The sequence below is a fragment of the Dermacentor variabilis genome, chromosome 5 (assembly GCF_050947875.1).
Source record: "Dermacentor variabilis isolate Ectoservices chromosome 5, ASM5094787v1, whole genome shotgun sequence".
In the NCBI taxonomy this organism is placed as follows: Eukaryota; Metazoa; Arthropoda; class Arachnida; order Ixodida; family Ixodidae; genus Dermacentor; species Dermacentor variabilis.
In genome coordinates this window covers 57,085,257-57,107,514 of record NC_134572.1, presented here as the reverse complement: position 1 = coordinate 57,107,514, position 22,258 = coordinate 57,085,257, and the positions used below count along the sequence as shown (strand labels likewise).

The following is a 22,258-nucleotide window of genomic DNA, read 5'->3' as shown; positions in this document are numbered from 1 at the left end:
GCGAAATCAAACGCCCCCCGGTGCGAAACGCTATGTAATTTCTTTCTTCCTGCCCCCCTCCTCCCCCCTGCCTTCCGATCGGCAGCTGAAAGAGTGTAGAGCCAAAGGATCAGCGCACGTCGCCTTACACGAACGCGCAATGTCGCATGCTATAGCGCAACTCGCATGCTATAGTGTATAAGGGAGTCGCGTATCCTTTGCCGGTCCGGAAAGCGCATTATTGCGGGGTGACAAGTTAAGTGCGCGTATACATAACGCCGCCGCGTGCTCGAGACGCATTCTCGCAATTACCCGACGGGGACTCGGGCACGCCGCTGCAAGGACTCTCTCGTTCCCCGCATATGCTTCCTCCCCCCCCCCCCCTCCATCCCTGCACGTCGTCGTCCCACTGGGTCAGAGTGCTTTGTGCCGCGCGGTTCCATGGCGCCCACTGTTCAGGAGACGGGACGCCGCTCCGAAAGAGGTGAAACCTGTTGCGCTGCGCGCGCGCGCTGGGCGCAATTCAGCGTGAATAATATTACACGCGCCGCTGCGGCATCAAGCGAGCGGGGCGCGTTTTCTTGTTTGTTTGTTTGTTTCGGATTACTTTCTTTTTCTTTCCTCCCAGATGTATCGCAATTTTGCTCGCGCTACTCGTACAAGAAACCACGGGCGCGCATGCGCGGTTGCACTACGGCTTTTCACTTTCGTCGTTTATTTGTTTTGAACTGTTTCGCTCATTATTTCCTTCTCGCCACTGTAAGATGTGCATACTTCTTTGGCGTTGGCGGAGGACTGCGTACATTGTTTCTTTCGAAAGAACTGTGCCTCGTTGCAAAATACCCCAGTGTGAGTGGGAACGCTGGAGAGGGGCATTACAAAAGCCTCTTCTCGCTAGTCCCCACTGCTTTGTCATTATTGAGTGCACGCTGATTAGGTTGCCCTGTGCTAAAGGTTTGCAGGTTTTGGATACTAGTACGTTGTACTGTACACCGAACGGTGAGTGCATGCTAGTATTCGCTCCTATAGACTGATAAAAAATTACAATGCGAGACGCTGCCATTGGGCACGGAAGTAGAGCCTGTTTCGTAGCCTCAAGTGCTGCAACCGTTTAGGGAAATTCAGAGGAAAAACAGTACCTACAACTCCTTTTCGCGCATAGCGGCACCTCAGGGGCAGGAGAGAAGATCTGAGTCCCTTCTGAAAATTCAACGTGTATATATAGAAGCGCAATATGCCTTTCTATACGCTTACTCACCTTTCAATTAAAACGTCCTTGCCGTTGAGATTAAGCAAGGCGGTTGCTTTTAACATATATAAGAAATTAACATTCGCATAGACAAATCTAGCCGTGCCGAGGCCAGCGTCGATCTAGCGTTGTCAGCCAGCGTTGCCAGCAAGCGTATAGATCGAAAGTATAGAAACAAGAAAAGCAGGGGTCACAATCACAATGCTTTTCGTTCGTAAGTGTTACTTGCTTCGCTAATCGTATGCCCAGCAACAAGAATGGCTGGAATCGGCTCTTGCGAAAAATTCTAGCATAAGAGCTTTTTGTGAATACGTACGCTCCCAGAAGAACAGACACCCCCCACACATCCTGTATTTGACCCCACCCCCACTCTTCCTCTCTTTTCTTTTTGTCACGTAAATGTAAAGATACAACTGGCAAGCATCGACAGCTTTGTTGTTCTATCTTTTGCAACACTATAGCTGTCTTGTGGGCGGGTGTACTGTGTCCTCTTAAGAAGGCTGGCTGTACCTGGCTCGAAGGACACAGAACCCCGGCGTCCCGCGCTCGACTGCCAGGCATATACTGATACGCGGACAGTGGAAGGACACTCTTCGAAGCCAAGAAATAACATGTTCGGTGTTTTCCCGACCGCACGTCGTGGTTTGTACCCACCCCAAAATGGGTGCTCGATCGGCTCGCGCGAGGCCAAATAGGCGCCTCGACGGACGCGCGGCGCGTATACAGCGCCCTATACCGGCACCTCCGCCACGAGACCTTCGTCGGCGTCATCATCGTTGTCGACTTCGCACTCTCGGCGCGTGCGCTCAGCACCGGGAGGAGGCGACCATCGACGAACGCGGTTGAAGGACTGAAATTGCAGGGTCCGCTGCACTGTCGCTCTCGGGTATACACGTACACATACAACAGCAGCCACGGTGCGCTCCATCCCGTGCCACCGAGCACAGCTTTGGCTCTGGCCTTCGCTTCGAGATCGAAAATGCGCAGGTGGTTTCGGTTCGTCGTGTCCTCTGCAGGTGGTGCGAGAGGTGGCTGTGGGGAGCAGGCATGCCGCGAGAGTGTTTTATGACCTGGAATTAGCGACCTTCTGCCTTGTGTGTGGGTGCATTTGGCTGTTCTTATCCTGTCTATGCACCCTCTTCTTTTCTAGCTTTCTTTCCCTCCTCTTCTCTCTCTCTCTCTTTCTTTCTTTTATATTTTGGTGGCAATGTCAATGTTTTGAGACTAAACTCCGAGTTACCCCACCTCCGCGATTATTCTACTTCTGCAGAGAATAATAACGGTGACAGCTGCTATGCTGCTTAACAAGCTGTCAGTGTAACAGGAATCGGGAAACTGGGGAGAGAAAACAGAGCAGGCTGGGATATTAATCAGAAGATTGTTTGGTTCGCTATCCTACGCTGGTAGAGGGGAATAGAGGAATAGGAAGACTAGAGAAAGTAGACTACGTACGGATGGTTATCAGACGGTAGTTTAGCTCTACTATTTTGCCTAGCCGTGTTTCTGCTTGACACGCGTGTGTTTACATTGCCAGAAAGAAAGCCTATAGAAGCAATATTTTATTCTAAATGCCTGGATTGGAGTACCTGCATCTGTTTACAATTCTTGCCCGTGCAAACTATAGCGAAGCGTATTCCATTGTGGCTACGATGCTTCGTATCCTATATAGCTTGTCAACACCAAATGATCGTCTACGCTCACAGAGCGTAGACGATGAAATGCTTCTTAACAATAACATAGAACGCCACGTAACCTTTGACATACTCTAGCAGGCTGAGACTCATCAATCGTCACCTTTACCTTTCAGGAGTGACAACAAAGCCATTTTAACAGCGCGCTTACACGTCCCAAGACATTTATTTGGAGGCACCATTTTGCTACGAGAATTGAAAACATTGTTCTTCTTTTCTTCTTTTTTCCTGTGTTGTCTTAGCAGCAGTTTTTTCTTTCACACTGTACTTACTCATAGCATGTACACCTTCAGCTCTTCCTACGAGCCAGGTGTGAACAAAAGCTCTGGTTCCATACCCATACCCCACGTCAGATGTTCTGACTGCAGGGTCCAGCCAGCCGAACTCTATAGCGAACTTCATGGTTTTGAAGAAGCAAGCTTGGCGACTCATAATGCAGGCAAAAAGGAGCAGAGAAGCACATAACGCTCAATTATATTCGGCCGTTGCGCCACAAGACGCCACATTCGTCATCATCACATAGCACTCTGGTAAACCGCTTCTTTACTGTTCCCTGATATAATAATTAATAACCTTCAGTAAGCAACTCGTTGAAAACTTGCCCACAAGTGTTCATCTCGTCCACCGAGAAGTCTTGCATCATTAGAAGTTGCCTTCTAAATAAAACTATCACTACCTGCGCTGAAACTCACGGCAGTGTTTCCCAACTTCGTGACGTCACGCTCTGGAGCTTGTTTACAGGCGCAGTACAGTAAGCTTAAAATTGTAAGCTGATTTATGACTGTCAAATTACGGTGGCATGTTTCCTGTGCTCCTTAAACAAACTACCCGACACGGGCTTCACGCGCGCTAGCACCGGTACTTCTGCGTGTCATTATCGTCCGGACGTGCGCTATCGCCACCGCACGAACCGGACGACGAGCAACGCATGCCTGTGGACCCCTCCGCCTCCTCCTAGCCCTCTCCTGCGGGATGCACGCGCCGGCGCCAGTCAGGCTCGCGAACTTTGGGCGTCACCCTGGCGGGTCGCGCTGCGCGAGGCCACGAAAATTGAGCCAGCGACACGAAGAGCCTCCACTGGACACACTGGCGTGCGTTCGAGCGCGCGTCGTGCGCGCTCGCCGCCAAAGCTTTGCTCGAAGCGCTCTTCCTTCTGCAGCGCATCCCTGATGAGAGGGCGCGGCCGCGACATAACCATAGAGCCCCGGCCAAATGTGTCCCCTCGCCCGACCATCCCACCCCTTAGGGCTCGTTGTTCTGCGTCTTCTCGCTGCGAGCGTCTTATTTTTTACTTTTCCTCTCTGCTCCGGTTAATTGCTGCGGCTCGGAAAAAAAAAAAGCGCCTGGGGAAACGAGCTTGGGCGATGCGACACCACCGACTGTGGCCGAAAGAAGAAGAGTACGGCGGGAAGATGGACCGAGCAAGCCTTGGGCCTGCCGCTGCCTCCTCGCCGATGATGATCGACGGACATTTCGGTGTCCAGACAAGCGAGAAGGGGAGGTTGGCCACGACGGTCGTCGCCGAGATGTCGCCTCGATAGCGCCGAGCCGCTGTGGCGACCGGCCGGCCCGCACGCTCCCGAGGCGGTCGCCGAAATTTCCACCGGCGGCGTCGCCACGGCCTATAGCCACCGCCGCCCCTGATACCGTGCGTGCGTGTGCGCGTGCTTGTGCGTGTAATACGGGTGGCTCCTGCCTGTCGCCTCCCCTTTCCCCGCACCACCTTCTCGCACGTGTTCTCGCCGCCGATGCACGCTGCGCTGCGGGGCAATTTTTCTCTCCCCCTTCGCCATCTTCTTCGGCTCACCTCTCGGCGCTTCCCTCCGATTACAATAAATGAGGCGCTCGCGTGCTCCAACCGTTGCAACTCGCTACTGGTGCCCCTTGTGCATGCGCGTATATATAGGAGAGCGGGTTTGGTGTGCGCGTTGTCCTCGGGCGCGCTCTGTCGGAACGCGCCGACCAGTGCGGCGTCGTTTCGCTCCACCGGGTGTGGGGCATGCGTGTAAGCGCTGGACAGCATAGCCACGAACGTGCGCATCCACAGCGCTGGTGGTACTCGGTTCCAGCATGGGTTGAAGGGAAAAACATGTGGACGAGGGCTATATGCTGGCCGTAGTCTGGCTGCTCGTGCGCTGCTGCAACGCGAGGTTTGTTCTCCCCATAGGCGGCATCGTACTGACTGAAAGGGCTGCCACCGTCTGCTCTTGATTTACGTTGCGTAGGAAAGATGGTCCCCATTTTTAAGACAAATTGTTAAAAATAACGTGAAGGAAATATTTGGGAGCAGTAGCCATGACGACACGTTGCGGTAACACAGAGGAATAGTCTTGATTCATTAAACAATTGCATTGTGTTAGCGCTCCAGCCTGCCGATGGTGGCTTGTGATAGGACTAAAATGCACTGCTACTCATGAAATGTTCAAATTTGAGGGAATACTGCGCTATCAACGCAAGGCAATATTTAGCTTCTGATCCATGAACGAAGGCATAAAGCGAGACACGTACTTTGAATCTAACAAGATGTCTGGAGATTGTGCTTCGCTAATTTGTTGCAGGGATCAAACTGAGTGGTGATGGCCCAAAACGCATCAGAAGGAGCAGCCGAAAACTTTGCTTAAGACTAAATGCAACTTCAGTTAGAGAGCTTGCGATTTTGCAAGCTTCCTTTCCCGCCACGTTTAGGAAGAGGGTGCAGAAACAGTCGGCGCTCGTTGTCTCCTCTCTGAAGATTTACCAGAGGAAGACGGATTTCCAGTAATCCTTGCTCCACCGATACCTTCTACAACAGCGGAAGCACACGAATATACGCCAGCGTCTTCCTAAACATTGCCCAACGCCTTGACGACGGATTGCGCGCACGCGCGAGGTCGAACGCGCGCGCTCCCGCCACCCAGCCCCGGAAGTGTGGCGAACGTTCGCGGCAGCAGCGCGTTCGCGCGGGCACTCGTCACGGGTTAAATCGCCCATCTGGTGCGCGCGAGCTCGCTTTTGTTTCTGCGAACGATGCCGGGGGCACGCCACGCGGCGCTCTCGTCACTCACGGCGTTCCGCGGTTCCACCACGCAATACACGGGGGCGTCTGCGCGTGGCCCTTAGGCGTGGAGCGATACAGCAGAGACGAGCCGAGTCGGTCCGCTTGGGATGCTGCTGCTGCTGCTGCTTCAGAGCGTGTGTGTGTAAACCCCTCCCCCCCCCCCCCACCCCCCCCGTTCCCTCGATGCGAGGCCGCGAACCGGCGTGCCACTGCCCCGATGCTATTCGCCCCCTTTCTCTCCGCTCGTGTTTGCGTGTGTGTCCGGGCGCTGCCCGAACGAAACTCCGCGGCAGCGCGTGCCGCCGACATGCAGGGTCGTCGTCGCTTGGCCTCTTGTTCCTCCCACGCGGCACGCGCAGCCATCATCATTCGCCAGCACAGACGGACGCGCGCGGCAAACACGCGCTGGTTTGCGTTGGGGCGAATCGAGGCTGCGCTTGTCAGCGCGGAGAGACGCTTGCTCGTCGTACGTGAAGTGGTTGCGGGGAAGAGGGTCTCCGGGGCTGGCAAGGCGTGCGCGGCAAACTAATGCGAGAGCGCGCTTTCGGAAAAGCGGCTTTGTTTTGTTTTCCGTCCTTCTCTTCCTGTCGTTGCCCAGATTACTCAGTTGACTGAGCACCTTTGCATTACGTCTACTGAAGTCTGCAAACGCGAATGCTATCGACTGTTGCACACACGCGAAGAGCGACGGTAGAGTGATTCTCCTCACGCATGCCGGTCCTCTCCTGCGATGGTACAACATTCAGTAATGGAATGAACAATTAGCTGTTCCTAGGAAGGCGGACATCGGATGTACCGATGACGCCTGAGGATGTACAGCACATCATCATAGGTCAGTGATGACAGTCTATAACACTTCGTTATGCATTAGGCCTTAAAGTACAGTCATTCCGTCGCTCAATATTTCAAAAAAGCAAGCACGTACATGCAAAGGTACTGGAGAAAGCAGCTGTTAGGTTCTCGAATTCGCACTGATATATTTAAAAAAAAACAGGTGTAATGAGGCAGCAGCAAGAAAGCTAGCGTGATGCATATTCACAAAAGAGGATTCACAATATTTTGTGAACTTATGTAATGCAAAATTATGCATGTATATATTTATTATCATTTATTTAGTTAGAGATACTGCACGCCTAAGAATTTATTTTAGCAGAGTGGCATAATACAATCAGGAATATAGAACAAACAAGCGGCAGAAAAAATGAGCTGGTAAAACGTATACACCCAGCAATACCAGAAAAGATAAACCAAGGAAACGAAAATTATTACACGTGCAACAAGCATAGATATACAATGTGACGCAAATAAGTAGAAATAAATTCCAATCACATAAGTGATATACTCTGAATTAGTTTATTATTTGCTGAGGAAAAACGGTTATCTATTACTTTTAGATCATCTTAAAGTGCAGTCTAACTACGCGTGAGATTATTTACAATTGCAAAGGTCACTGTTGCTTTCTCTACTAAAAATTCTCTTCCTCCTGCTTTCTTTTCTCCTTGCACTTGACGCAGGTGATAAGCCTCACATATGCGAGTACTGCCAAAAGAGGTTCGCCTTGGCCTGCAATCTGCGAGCTCACCTGAAAACCCACGAAGGTATGGAGTGATGCTCCCACGACCCAGATCACGCCTCTTGTCACGCCCGCATGAATGGGTGTCACAGCGCAGTGATGAACGGCATTCCAGCTCCGCGTCTCATTCCAGTATAGGGCGAAATAGCTTATTCCTGCACGTACGCCTCTACAGCCTGCGTCGCTTTTTTCGTGTTGCGTTTATCTACTTCTTAGACTTTAATAAGAGATGTGGAGTTTGCATCGGATATATTTACGCCGTATCACTCACTAGGATGCCTATGTGGCAAGGAATGGCGTTTCTTTTGTTAGTTCACCCACACTGAAACATATCCTGGTAGTGGAAGCTTTCGTTCTACCTGTAGAAGTAATAGCAATGCGAACTGAGAAGCGATTGACCGTTCGCACTTATAAGTTTTTTTCCCCTTTATGAAAGAACCGTGATCTTACTGCGCATGTTTAGCCAATTATGTTAATTTCTTGTCAGAGCGCGTTTTAGTTGTGTTCGGTGTGCAGAAAACAGAAAATTTCATAAAAATATTCCTTTCTTACTGTTGTCAAACAACAAATTGATGAAATTCTTCCTCTTTTACTGCTGCCAATCACGATAACTTATAATTTTCAAACTACAATCGCACTAAACACAATAAATGCATTTATTATTTTCTTTTTGTACTAATAGAGTGTTTCAAGCACTTCTTGACACTTACACAAAAGTTAACTTTCGAGAATCACCTCGTGTGTACTTAAAAAAAAAAGTGGCGGAGACAGAGAGAATAAGGACATCGCATATATTGTCAGCAATGTACGTTTCGGCAAATTGGGGGGGGGGGGGGGGGTCGTTTTATTTCATGGTAGGGCCTTTTACTATGCACTAAGCATTTATAATGCGCAGTACCGCTAGCACTGTACTTACAGGCCATCTGATACAGCCCGAACAAAACTGATGCGTGATACACAAAATTTATCTCCCTTGCATAGCCTTGCAGGCTACTATATTTTTTAGGTATGCGCTGTTATCGATCCATATGGCAAATTTCAAGAATCTGCCACCGAGTATCCATGAACTAAGAAGAAAGAAAGAAAGAAAGAAAGAAAGAAAGAAAAAATCGTACATGGTCAATCCGAGTAATTTCCGAAGCGCGATGTTTTCACGCATCAGCAGCTGTACATCGCTTTTCGAAACTGCGGGCGAATGTTTTCTCTCCGAAACGTAAGCTCCCTGCGAAACTGCGGCGGTCAGTCGCGGCCAGACAACGACCTTCGGAGGCGCGGGAAGGTAGTTCACCTGACGTTTTGCCCGGGTTTACGAGTGCGTGGAAGAGGTCACGAAAAACGACTAAATAAAGAGCGAAAGTTGGGCGCGCAGTCTATCGGAACCGAAGATGCAGGCTCTCGTTGCCGTCGCCACGGCAAAGCAAAGGCATCCGCATCGTTCCGAATGCATCAACGGCTGCCGCTGGCAGGGAGTCGACCCATCGCTGACATTTACTGCCCTCGCATGGGCGGAGATCGCAGCACTACCAGAATTGCACTAAAATTGGCCGAGTGGTACTGGTGTTATACAGCTCTCGATCTCGATCCTTCTCTCTCTCTCTCTCTCTCTCTCTCTCTCTCTCTCTCTCTCTCTCTCTCTCTCTCTCTCTCTCTCTCTCTCACTCTCTCTCTCTCTCTCTCTCTCACTATCCCTCAATGTTTCTCCGTCCGCAGAAGGTTAACCTGTGAAGACAGCGCAGTGAAGGTTGTTCCGGGTGTTAGAGCGTTTTTATGTCTCCCGTTTGACGTGTTGTCCAGACCGTTTTAAAAAAGGCTGACGTCTTGCGGGTCGCCCACACAGTTCCACGTGGGCTGTTTGCTTAGCAGTGGGTTTCTCGAGACGCCCGACAACGTTAACTATACGAGTTTTGCATGCAGCATGCTATACTGCCACTTGTTTTGTTTCTTTCTGCAGTTTTCTTCCATATTCACCTTCAAGTCACGGCTATGGCACATAAAAGTGCGCGTAAGGGCGACCATGGTTTGTGTTTCGGTTGGCTGAACTAACCGACCTAACTGAATACGCGGAGTTGTTCACACGAGAGGTGTCGCGTAAAACGGAGTTTGGGGCACTGGTTTGAACCTATCTGATAATGGCGTCTCCTTCCTTTCGATCACCCACTGTAGTTGCGCGAGCTTATCGCGGCAACAAAACATGAATGTAAGTCACCAATTCATTGCAACTATAATGCTCAAAAAGGACGAGGACACAAGTAGAGAAATGGCGACAAGGACGGATTTCTCCGCTCGTGTCCTCATCCCCTCTGCGCAATAGTTATCAATTCGACATGCCAACCCTGCAGTAATTCTAAATCGCCAATATTTAGCTATGGTATGAACGTGGTTTACGGACGTCTTGCGCTTCTTTAAGTGTCCTTGCGTCTTCTTCTTCTCCATTTGTTCTCCCTGCTACAGCGACCCTACACTTTACCTGCATCCCGGGCCCGTCAGACGAATAAGAAGAGTTTGCTCATTATCACTGCTTCCATCTCTCTCATCGACTTTGTTTTCCTCGAATCACGTTCGCAGTCACGTATATACGGACCCGCACTGCCATGAACGCGACGAAGACGGCGACGACGAATGCGACACAAATCTCAATCTGGTTGCTTCGCGGAACCCGTGTCGCCTAGAGCGGGACCGATTTGGAGTAATGCGAACCGCCCCGATATACAAGGTGTGTCCGCGAGGCGGTTTACACTACTACTACTACTACGACTGCTACAAGCAAACCATATACGTATACAGCATCGTCATAGTCATCTCCATCGGCTCGCGTACACGCCCCAGCCAGCATCGCCGAAAGCGCGCGTCCGCGTTAAGCGCAGTGTGGTGTGTGCCTATCTCCTCTGCCCGAAGCAACACACACGCACGCACACTCAGTTTCCAGCGGCGCCCTGTTGAGGCGCGACAGGGCCGTTCCCACCGCGCTAAGCGCAGTGTAGCAGTAGACGGCCGGGCTCCCGCGCGAAGCGGTGCCTCGGAGCTACGCGTATAACTATAACGCAAGGCTGCAGAGCGCGCTTGGCCACGCGACCCGTATCTCGGCTTCTGCGGCTGTGCGGCCTACATCCCAGTGGACGACGACGCGAGAGTCTAAATGCAAGGGTGGGGCAGCGGCACCACGGCATCGGCGCGCTGTACGACTGCGTCTGCGCACCAGATTGCCACCGCCCGATGGGCGACAAGGGCCGGCCGACGCCGCCAGTCTCCCTCCGTCCTCACTTTTCGGGGCGCATTTGCCGTTTTTTCCCTGTCAGTCCCGAAGCGATGCCATATAATGCGGCGCTTCCTGCACCGTGTTGCATTTTGCTTCGTTCTCTTACTTTTCTCGTGTCTCGTGTCCGCGCTGAAGCAGTCGACGAAAAGCCTTCGTTTCTTCTCCGCGACGTTTCACGCCGTTCCTTGCTTGTCCATGTTCTTTGTCGTTTCCCTCCAGAGTTGATAGCGATTGGATAGGCAACCCTTACCAGTCAGTTTGATAGCTTTGATTGTGAGCAGCACTGCCAGTATTCTTCGTTCTGCGTTAAACGTGTTGATAATCACTTAATTAGGAAAGAATGGCAATGACAAATTGCGGAGGCCTGCGGGCTATAGTATAAGGGCTCTTGGAATGTTTTTGATCAGCGGAAAAGGGAGTGAGGACCAGTGAGTCGTTTCGGTGCGCGTCTGAAGAGTGTTAAAGAAAGTGAGCTGTGTGACGATAAGAGTTAAGAATCGCATAAATTTCATTCCATGAAATTTAGTGCTGCTGCGAGCTATTGTAGGGACGTGGATGACACGGCGCCATAATGAATGCTATTACTGGCATCTCATGTGATTTACAAGCTTACTAGGCAACACGCAGGCGTTTAAGAATTAACGTGAACGTAAAAAACAGGAATCTTTGCAATAACGAATCATGTACCTGTATAAAGCTACGTATTTGCTTCGTCGTAATGATGGCTGCTCATACAGTCACTTGATGAAAATGCATGCAGTTGCAGTGATGGTGAGGATGTTCATTGTTTCGTTAAGATTCAGCCCTGCAAAGAAGCAGTTGTTCTATATAAGCGTATTCCTCACGGATACCGTAGTTCATCATTATGCGTACAAGAGCAGCAGCTTCCTGCTGGAGTTAACGAAAAAAAAGGCCTTGTGCTTCGTAATCTTCGATGCTTAACTAAGCAGCTAACTGCCTCTCTAGCTGTTTATGACTAAATGCTACGCGTTGAGCTTCCTTATTACTCACATTTTATCGCGTGCCTAATTCCTTTAGCATTCGTTCTTCAGGCACATGCGAAGTGTATAATAAAGGCGATGAAATAATATGACCCAGGGCAGACACAAGCTGCGCAGCTTGTGCCTGCTGTATCGGTGAATTTCTCGCGAGAAATCTTGGAGTAACGCCTATGGTGTCAGTTCTTTATAACCTGGGGACACTCAGCCAAACGACACGCCTCTCTATTCTTTGGCACCACGTAGTGTTTCTCTAGGGACAACGTGGAATAAAATTTAGATTCCGCTACTGGAAAGCTCATTTTCCCCATAAGCATTTTGACGAGCTGGACTCGCTCCAAGGGAACTAATTGCACAGGTGTTTGTCGTCTGATAGGTCTCATGCACGATATCAAAGAGCAGAAAAAAATAAAAGAAAAACAAGGCGACTTCGTTCAAGGTCGCATGGCTCGGAGCACAGAACGCACTTTATGCGCACCCGATAATTTCACCGACTCGTCACATTCGTAAACGTAGCGCTTACCAAAGACGCAGTTGAGCGTAAGATTTCGTTCGCAAGCACGAACTGACCACAATATGTAAGTTTGAGTCCAAGGAGAGCGTAATAACAACTTCATCCATCTATTACAAGCACTAATACCACAGTTGTTCAAGCTACCTAACTTGTTAGAGAGAATAGATCGCGAATTTTCGGAGCTATGCTGTAAGGTATAAACAATGAGCGTTAGACTGTGCCCTCCTTGGAGCTCGGCCTCTGCAAAACAAAACGACCTCCTCCTCTTCTTTCTTTCTTGGCCTTTCGTGAGTGCGACCGCACTAAAACCAAAAATGGCGATGGTCGCAGCTAAGCCGGGAAATTCGGAAACTACATACTAAGTGCGGCTGGATAGGCATCTAAAAGCTTTTAACGTATTTCAACCTTACTGCAGTCCAGTAGCAACCTTGAAGCTGGCTATTTGTGCTGATGCAAATAGGCAGACTGAGTTCGGACATTCAGCCTGGGGGCAACAACTTGCCTTAGTTCTTATATTTCTTTTTTTTTTTCACCGGCGCAAATAGGCTTGTTCGCATATCTATTTCCAAATTTTGTTTCTCGCGAAGCAACAATCGTCGTATGCACACCTTGCACACATGACCACTCCGTGTCGTTTCCAAACCACCGGCTGTTTACTAATGCACGAGCTCTGGATCGAAGCCAAGACTTCCCGTATCTCTCTGTGCGTCTATGTCGAGAAACACTCGCGTAACTATACTACTTGGGAGCGCATGCACAGGCACCCCAAGCCGTCGTAAGGTTCTCTTTCGCTCACTCACGCTTGCGCTCCCGCGGGCGTGGTAGAGGTGCTGCTTGTGTTTGCACGTCTATGTGAGACGACGGGCCTGCTCGCTACACAGTTGGCGCGGAAATCCAGTCGGACTGCGAGCGCACGCGCGGGTGTGTGTGTGTGTGTCTCTATCTGGTTCCTCCATCGCGACCGTAGATGCGGCGCTCAATTACTGGCGAGGGAGCAACGACGGCTGCGGCGCAACCGCAGTCTGTTCGCTCAAGCGCGAAGGGGGCCGCGCGCGCCGCATGCGAGCCTCGTTGTAGCCACTCCAATATAACGCGTCCAAAAGCCTCTCTCCCTCCCTCTCTCTCTCTCTATCTCACTCTCTCTCTCTCTCACGCGCACACACTTCGTCTTACAGCAGCGGATAGTCGACGGCGTGAGCATAGCGTGAGCGACGTCGAAGCAGTCAGTCCTAGTCATCGTCTTCGTCGTCGTCGCCTTGGGAAAGTACCGCGATAAGATCGGCAACCCAGCCCACGTGTGTGCGTCTGTGTGTGTGTGTGAGTGCAGGGAGGAGACAAACCCGCACCCGAGTATTCCCGGGCTCGCGCGGTCGATGCAGGCGCGGCGACGCAATAATACACAGCTGGAGATGAAGGAAACGCGCGAGTAAGAGGAACTCTACGACGAGCGGGCAAAGCAGAAGCGGCAGTTCGCGTATCGCCTCTAATGAAGGCCTTGAATCGGCGACGAGAAGTTGGCGATAAATATGACCAGCGGGCCTATACAGCTGATTACCACGAGAATATTTATTCGTCTATTTTGTTATTTTTCTTATTAGCACGTTTCCACGCCGTGTGTCGCCGTCGTCGCCTTGGCCAAATTGGAATGTCCTCAGCTGGAATCATATATGCGACGGGGCAGGCCCTCAGCCGATGAGGAGTGCTAGCTGGCTACGGAGTCATAAACGCAATGCGTACTTCCTCGGCTGTAGCGCTCTGTCCAGTGAGACCCTCAAGGGCATTTTGCGTCATGAGCACATACCTTTCATCTTTCGCATTGCGGGAGCTTTATCTCTCTTGGCCACACTTAAAGCAGGCCACCGGTGCCGAGCATCGGTTGCTGTTAGCTGCTATATAGAGTGACGTACATCCGGTAGCAGGACGCCACAAATTGTTCTTCCCAAGAAGTGAGCCTTCGGACTACTTCTCTGGAATATTTCTCTGGTAGAGCCTCGTATCCGTCGACTTGCCTCACCAGCACCTTGGTTTTATACAGGACACACTCGTTGTATCAGCCTTTCTCTCTCTCTTTTCTTGCAGTCATACTACGGGAATTCCTATGCCGTCCTTTGAGAAGTCCATAGTGACTTGGGGATGCACAAAGAAATGTGTACTACATATATCAAGATACTCTTACACGTTTGACGCTTGAATGTATGAAACAACGACCAAAAGAAAAAAGATAAATACGCAATACTTTCTTCACAAGACTCTGTCGCAGACTCATAAATATCCGTAGCAAACGGAAGTCGAATAAAAAGCTGTTTGGAGGGTTTTTCAACTTCGATCTTGAAAAGTATGTTGCACTATTAAGTCGCATGCCATTCCTTTTTTGCCTGAATTGTCATATTGGCCATTAGGTTTCGGTTTCTCTTAGCGTAAACTGTGCTTACCGTTTCAAAAAGCGACGATACTGCCCCTCACGGAAAAGTATTTAGCTAAAGAGCACAGTGCTACCTCTCTACACCGTTAAGACTATACTCCCCTCATGAACTGCCACTTGGTCGAGCGTTATATTACCGCAACTCACACGCGCTGATGGTTTATGACAGAAGCTGTAAAGGCAGGCGCAGATTGGTAGCGCTCTGCTAAAGCACTCTAACGGAAATATTGTGACTGGTTCGCTGCTTGGGCAAGTACAAACAGCTTAGTAGGAGTAAGCGGTCACACAGGGCTTCGCCTGCAGAGTCTCTAAAGCCAGTGTTAGAATAATCGCCCGCGCAGTGGAGCGCCGAAGCTTCTGCGAAGACTTCCCGCGAATGAAGTAATCGAGGGACGCCAGGAAAGACCACAAACACAGGGGCGTTTGTGCACCGTCTCTGTGCTAGCTGCAAGCGCACGTTAAGGGACATCGATTACTACGCATGTCTTCGGCCACTTGGTTTCTTTTCGTAGAGTGGCTATATAGTGTCGTGTCTGCTTCCTCTCTGCTCCGTTTCCTGCAGACGAATACTAGCGCTCTCATTGGCCACATAGAGCTGCTCGTGACCATCGGCACTACGCCTCTAATCACAGAACGCGGACTTGCCGCTCGAGCAGCGTCGGCAACGGCGGCGACATTAAACGTCGGGACAGTGTAATTCATTCACGACAGTGTTTCGTGCCGTCGCATCATTTGTGCACACGGAGGAGGGACGCGCGTCTACTCGGGCAAAGAGAGCGTACGGTGCGAGCACAACTGCATGCTTGCTGCTGTTAGCCCGCAATACCGCGTGCACGGCGACTGCGCACCCCGCGGGCAGTGCACGTTTGAGACACGCAGAGTAGCTCTGCCGCTCGCGTTTTAGTTCGCATGCGCTTGACTTCCTTGTGATGCGGGATCCCCGACGGTCATCTTCGGGGGCCAGCTCCGTTCAGTAGCTCGGAGGACAGCGGGCGGTGAACGGTATACATACGCACGCACATGGGGCGCGGTGAGCACTTTTTTTTTTCTTGCACTATTATCGCGTTTCATTAGCTCGAAGTGTTAATTGCGAGTGCGGCAAAGATGTGCCCGCTATTACGCGCCGCACCGGTGTCTTCGCAACGGGTCGGCTGTGCGTTATAGGTGGCGGCGTATAAAAACTCAATTACAGCTCGATTGGGGGCGCGATAGCAAATGCTCGAGAAGAACTGCATACCAGCCACAAGAAAGAGAGTGGGGCTCTTCCAATTGTGATTGCATGCGGGCACTGGTTGATTTACGTCGCCGCGAAAAAGTTTTCGGCCCCCTTCAGCGTTCGGCACGCTTGTGATTTATGTGGACGTAAAAAAGGAGGAGAAAGAAAAAACGAGCGTGCTAGAAAATAAATGAGTTTAAGCGCAAACTACGTGCAAGCAGTCGAAACGGAATCGACGTAAAGCCGTACACGTAACGCGTTCCCATACACGAGCAAGATTCAGTGCTCACCGAACAGGTTTATTTTAACGTGTCTATTAACTGTATCGCGACGGGATATCAGCGCAACTCTGCTGTTGGTCGGCTTCAGTAGCATTTGAAATCATTAAATCGCAATGTGAATATACTGCCTATAGCTGCTGGCGAGATTTTCCAGCGTTTCTTACTAAAAGCAGCCAGATGAATCCACATTAAGAGACAGGAAGAGAGTAGTGTGGATCAGAGAGCAAACGGGGATAGCCGATATTCTATAGCTGACATTAAGAAAAAAAAAAAAAAAAAGAGACGGAGCTGGGCATGCAGGCCATGCAATGCGTGGGGTAGATAACCGGTGGACCATTAGTTACAAAATAGGTGCCAAGGGAAAGGAAGTGCAGTCGAAGAGGCGGTAAATTAGGTGAGGTAATGAAATTAAGAAATTTTGCAGGCACATGTTGGCATCGGCCAACGCTACACAGGGGTCAAAGGAGGTCGCAGGGAGAAGCCTTCGTGCTACAGTGGACTTTGTAAAATAGGTTAATGTTGTTGTTGTTGTTGATGATGATCATGATGGTGATGATGATGAATAATTCTTGACAGTGTTTACCGCAACACGTGAGTTGTGGCGTCAGTATTCAGCATATTGCACAGACGTGGCAAGAATGTTAGTAGGCCATGGATCGCTCGTTGCAAATATAGGTCTAATATACCAACGACACTTCAAATGCCCTCTAACCCACGATCACATGTGGCTGTCATTACTTAAGTAGGACAGCAGCTCCTTTAACCCAACTTACATTGAGCAATGCCGGATGCGCTGTGCTGGTAATAGGTGGGCCTCGTAGTATCCGGTACTGGACGGCAACCCTCGGGGGCTTGGCCCAATCATGGCTGACCCCAGTGACCGCTTTATTTTGACGATCAGAAGGTCGCTCGTTCGGGGCAAAGGGCGAATTGATCGTTGACTTCGATGCTGAAGCCAATCAAGACGAGTATCAAGTGGCGCAGTGATAGGTGGCCTGTATAGGCTTAACCATCTGTATTTGCGTGATCATTTTAGTCCTACACTTTTGAGGCGGTGCATAGTTCTGAATACTAGACATGTGGCTCACTGATCATTGAAGCCATGAAGGTGCATACCCTTCATTTGCCTTATGAACCAAATGCTAACTTGAAAGGATGTATATCGCACTGGTAAATTAAGGAATGACATATAATTTAGTTCTTCTATAAGTATGCAGGCAAGCCCAAGTCGCTCACATATTAGTCCATTCTTTAACCCTATTAAATGTAAGGAAATATCTCCCTAAGTCTATCCCTTATCAGAATGAGTAACGAGACTTATTGCAGTTCCTTATTTATGCCAATTAGTTTCACGAACACAATCAGTGATGTCCAGAGGTGTCACGAAGAATTGGCAATGGATGAGAATTTCGCTACTTCGGACATTCATAATATAATTCGATTTTATTGATTGCGTCGGCGCCAGCTCAAAACTTGATTCCGAAACTCAAGTATGCGGTGCCAATTTGCACTCATTGCATTCTACTTTCCTTATTGCTTAGGTTGCCGGGATGGCTATGAAATCGCAGATACTTTCATCTTGTATTCTCGAGACATAAGAGAGGTCATTATTTCCTATGGTCGCGGAACTGCCGGCACTTATTCATGGTGCTTTGAATCCACAAATTATGCGTAAACCTTATATTGAAGGAATCTTAGCATAGGTATGTCTTAATGCACAGCCATTTGATGGCGCAAAAAATAAAGTATCTCGCTCTGATCTTGTCTCAAGCAATTACCTTGATTATTTGGACTGATTCGATCAGAAATCTGCCATTACGATAGTGAAGCCGAGCGCCATGACGGACGACGCCAACGCTCATTTACTAGCGTTATACGTCCCAGATTCCCCCCCCCCCCCTTCCCCGTGCGCGCTCTTTGAGGGCATTTTCGTCTTTTTAGCACCGCCATCACTGTCGTTCCCTTTTAGCTGAGCAACTTGACAAGGCTTGCAGACCTGTCGACGGGGTCTTCTTCCACTCGTAGACTTCCGCCTCACTTTACCTGAATTTTATAGGCACTGGACGCGGCAGTACTTCCCAGCTTAGACCTCTCGGTTCACAGTTTCACTGCGTCGAGCCTCATTCCATCCAATTTCTATCGAGTACAGGAACAATAAGAATCAAGTATAATTGAGAAAAATGCAGCCTACTTGAAACCACGCTGTATAAGGCGGCCTGTGACCGTCACCCCGCCGCTATAGCCTCTACCACAAGCGCCAAAATCACCGGGCTTGGCTATAAAAAGGGGGACAGGATCTCTCGGGACAGGCGACGAGGATTGATAAGAGTCACGCGCAGCCAGGTGGCTATGGTGCGCGCCTCTGTGCATAGATAGCTTGCGAAAGTAGGACATAAATACGGCCCGCGCGAGAGGCGTTTCGGTCCCCGTCTGGTCAACAGGGCTTCCTCGGTTTCGAGCGGTCTCGCGGTGAGCGCTCTGGCCATCATGCCCGCCGTCTTGTCCCGACGGGGTGACCGTGTCCGCACGGACCACGCCCATCTCTACGCGGTAGCCCCTCACCATGTGCACGCGCCCCGCCGCGACAGCGCCTATGGAGTCTATGAGAGAACAACCCGCCACCGGCGCGATTTCGTGGTCGGTTAGTGCGAGCCAGAGGCAGCCACGCATTCAGGGGGACGAGAGAGAGAAGGAAGGAGCCGCCCGGTGATCGATCACATTTCGTAAGAAAGACTCTATCAGGCTATGCGCCCGCGTTGCTCACCTCCGCATCTTCGTGTGTTGCGCGCCGATTCTCGCACGGGCTTACGTACGTATATATCGGAGGCGGCTTATAATGCCACAGCTCCCGCGGAGCTCCGCGAAAATGACTGGTGAAGGCGACGTCGCCTCTTTCTGCCCCCGCTGTACGATTCCGCGCTACTTCGCTGCGCAGAGCCCGTTGACGACGGGCTTGACCGACAGAGCCTCTTTGCGCGTGGAAATACATAGGAAGGGGATGATCCTTCACTGTGAGCCCCACCTCGTGTGCGAGGGGATCCTTTCCTCAATAAGGCGGCCGTTTCAGGCCACGGCTGGCTCTGTTCTGAGACCTATTCCGGAGTAGTTTTGTTCGGAAGTAATTACTCCAGGAAAAGAAGAGTCGGACACGCCAGTTATTGCGTTAACAATTAGGCAGTACCGGTTTGCCTCGCATGTATAGCCGCTTGTTGCTAGGAAAGCGTTCTTTCGAAGCCTCCTATGCATAAATAGAGCAAGTCGTTCTAGGTGGACACATTGCTCCAGCTTTTAATTCATACAAGGCTGGAATTCGGAAGATTACATGGTGTATTTACCAACTGTTATGGTCTCAAGTTACGCCAAGTCGTCCCTAACATCGTTAGTACAAAACAAAGTTTAGTACATAGTCAAAAGGAATTAATTCTTGCGGAAGACAAAGAAAATTAGACACTGGTATCATTAAACCACTAAATAAAATGAACTGAAATTGAATTGAAATCAAGATACAATGAACGAAGGTATTTTAACCAATGTCGCCGCATTTGGTTGGCTACCCTACATTTTCAAAAAGTGATATAGACATAAAGAGCAAGAAAAAAAGAAGAAGAAAAAAAAGTAATGGCAGTGCGCATATGCACGTACAGAGGACGTGCACTGACACAGGGGCTGGTGGACTACGTAAACTCCAGGGAAAGCTACGAAAAAGCTGTTAGAAAGACGCACCTCAATGCTTGCGTGTAAAGCCTGGGGGAGTATATGAATGAGACTGGGGTCAGACGCAACCACAGCGATTGAAGCCGTAGGGCTGAGTATGTTGTAAGGCGGGGCCTTGGCCGTGAAAAGAACAAGGGCACTGGCCTGCTTGGCTGCCTGAAGTTGCGACGCACTCACTACGTCGAACGCAGCTGGGTCATTCTCCCCATAGCGCGCCCGTACTTCAGAGAGCAGCCGCTACGCACTAAACTACAGAAGCAGCGCTGTCGGCGCTGTGAACAGTGGGGAGAGAAATTGCCCAAGGCGGGAAACACAGGAAAGCACTTTTGCTCGCCGGTCGACTAATTGCCTAGCGGGGCCGACAGCAATCGACAACCCGTTCTGCGCTGTGCCGAGATCGTTCGTTTCCTGTATGCGAAACGCCTGTTGCTTGCTTGCAAGTTCAAGACTCTGGTACCTGCGAGTACGGCTTTCTTATATTTTTTTTGTCCTCACCAGGCGAAACGAAGCTGTCGGCTTCTTTCTCATTTAATCCTGCGCCGTACAGAGATGGCGGCATCTTGCTCCGCAGAGAGCGCGACTCTGATTCTGCCAGGAGACAAGTTGCTTCCACGAGGCTAGTGGCCCCTTCTACCCGTGCGAGTCAATCTGCCGCGCTGGTACGACACCGTCATTTGGGAACGGACCGAGCCATTTATATTCCGGATAGAGGGGCACCGCTGGCTCGCCCACCACCCACTGTGAAACGGGGGTCGGACAGCCTATGCGTGCGTACTGCCGCTCATATATAAACAGACGCGTATGTACCGCGAACTACGGTCGCGCCGGCTTAGAAGGCGATAACAAGGGAGGGAAGGCCACTTACTGCTCGGTGACCACCGCCTTCGGCTTTCACAGCGAATTTGCATTTCCTGCCAGCCGCCCTTTGTTTTCTGCTTTTTTTCTTCCGGCCAGACTGTTCTCGTCGACGCGTCCCAAACGCATTTGGGGAGACATGGGTCCTATAAGCTCCTATAAGGACGCGAAACCTGAAGCGGCAATCAAATCCAAGTTTAACGGTAGAGAGATTCTATTCCATGAAGAGCCGCTGACCGATTCGTTTGTTCGAAGTGATTCAGCACTGAAGATGGAGCTATACTTGCGATACAGAGGCGGATGTGTCGACAATACCGCTTCTATTCCCTTGTCGCTTCCATTTGCATCTCTTCTTAGTTTTGCTCGCCGTATCCCACGGCCACTATATTGAGGGTGCCGCTGATACCAAGACGGATGAACGCTCCCAACGGCGACTGCTGCGTGTAGTCGCGATTGTACTAATGGAATGCTGATGAGCGGTCTTGAGGAGGCCGCTTAGAGCGTATAGTTTCCCAAGCGAAACTCAGCAGTATATAATAAATCAAAAGTCAATCAGGCCCTTGGATTGAACGGTAACTTCACCTGGCGAGACGAGGAAGACGCTGCACACAAATGGTGATTAATAATTATCCCGTGCTCCCCGCCGCTATCAAGGCACTAGACGCGGTTGTTCTCAGCGCTTGCTCGGGCGCACCGAAAAAAAAAATGAAAAACTGGAGACTGCTCTTGGACGCTGAGAGGATGAAAGTGTTCTATATACAGACTTATACGCGCACTGCCAGAGATACTCGGTCCTCTTTTCCAAAATCCACATAACGCTACCGTAGGCGTGAGATAAAACGCAGTGTGTTCTCAAAAAGAAACCTTCGGCTTGAATTTCAGTGTTATCAGTGTCCTACATTTGCCGCAACCCTCCAATCGCGATATGCTCTCTACTTTGCTATCCGTCATTAGCGGATGTTTAAAAACGCATGCGACAACCACTTCAAGACGTTGAACAACAATTCTTTGCACTGAAAGTTTATGCCGAACATTTGTAGAAGACGAAGGAATAATGAGCTAAAGTACATCGAAAAGAAAACCATCCGGGACAAATACGAGACCTTTCCACCTCCTGACTGTTAATTAGCTTACTTTTCAACAAATGAGTTTCGTCAAAGGCGTTTTCTCTGTTTCTTTTCTTTTTCCTTTTTTGTCCCATGGTCAGCCAAACGTCATTGTATCTTGAATGAGAAATTGAGCGAAATTTAGCAGGCTCAGTGCTTTCTTTATTCTAATAGTTTTTGCGCCCGCAGGTCTGCTTAATAGGAAAGATACACAGTCGCAGCTGGCTACACTTGACAAATCTACATCTTTTACGAAAAGAACAAAAAAAAAGACGATACACTGCAGGCAAAGCTCACAGCAGCCACAACAAGCGCGCGTAACTTACCCGCGATATGTCGCCGTTATCGGCGAAATTCGCGATTAGCG

The 22,258-nt window shown here is 50.1% G+C and overlaps 1 protein-coding gene across 2 annotated transcripts in view; it reads left to right on the top strand.

Moving 5' to 3' along the window:
• LOC142582635 (uncharacterized) overlaps positions 1-22,258 on the top strand; it is a 122,105-nt gene that overhangs the window by 91,770 nt on the left and 8,077 nt on the right. The window contains exon 7 of one of the 2 annotated variants that reach the window (XM_075692545.1): positions 7,471-7,554. The exons of the other annotated variant lie outside the window; for it this stretch is intronic. Coding sequence (XP_075548660.1) covers positions 7,471-7,554 — 84 coding nt within the window. The remainder of the gene's footprint in view (positions 1-7,470; positions 7,555-22,258) is intronic. 2 annotated transcript variants of the gene reach the window in all.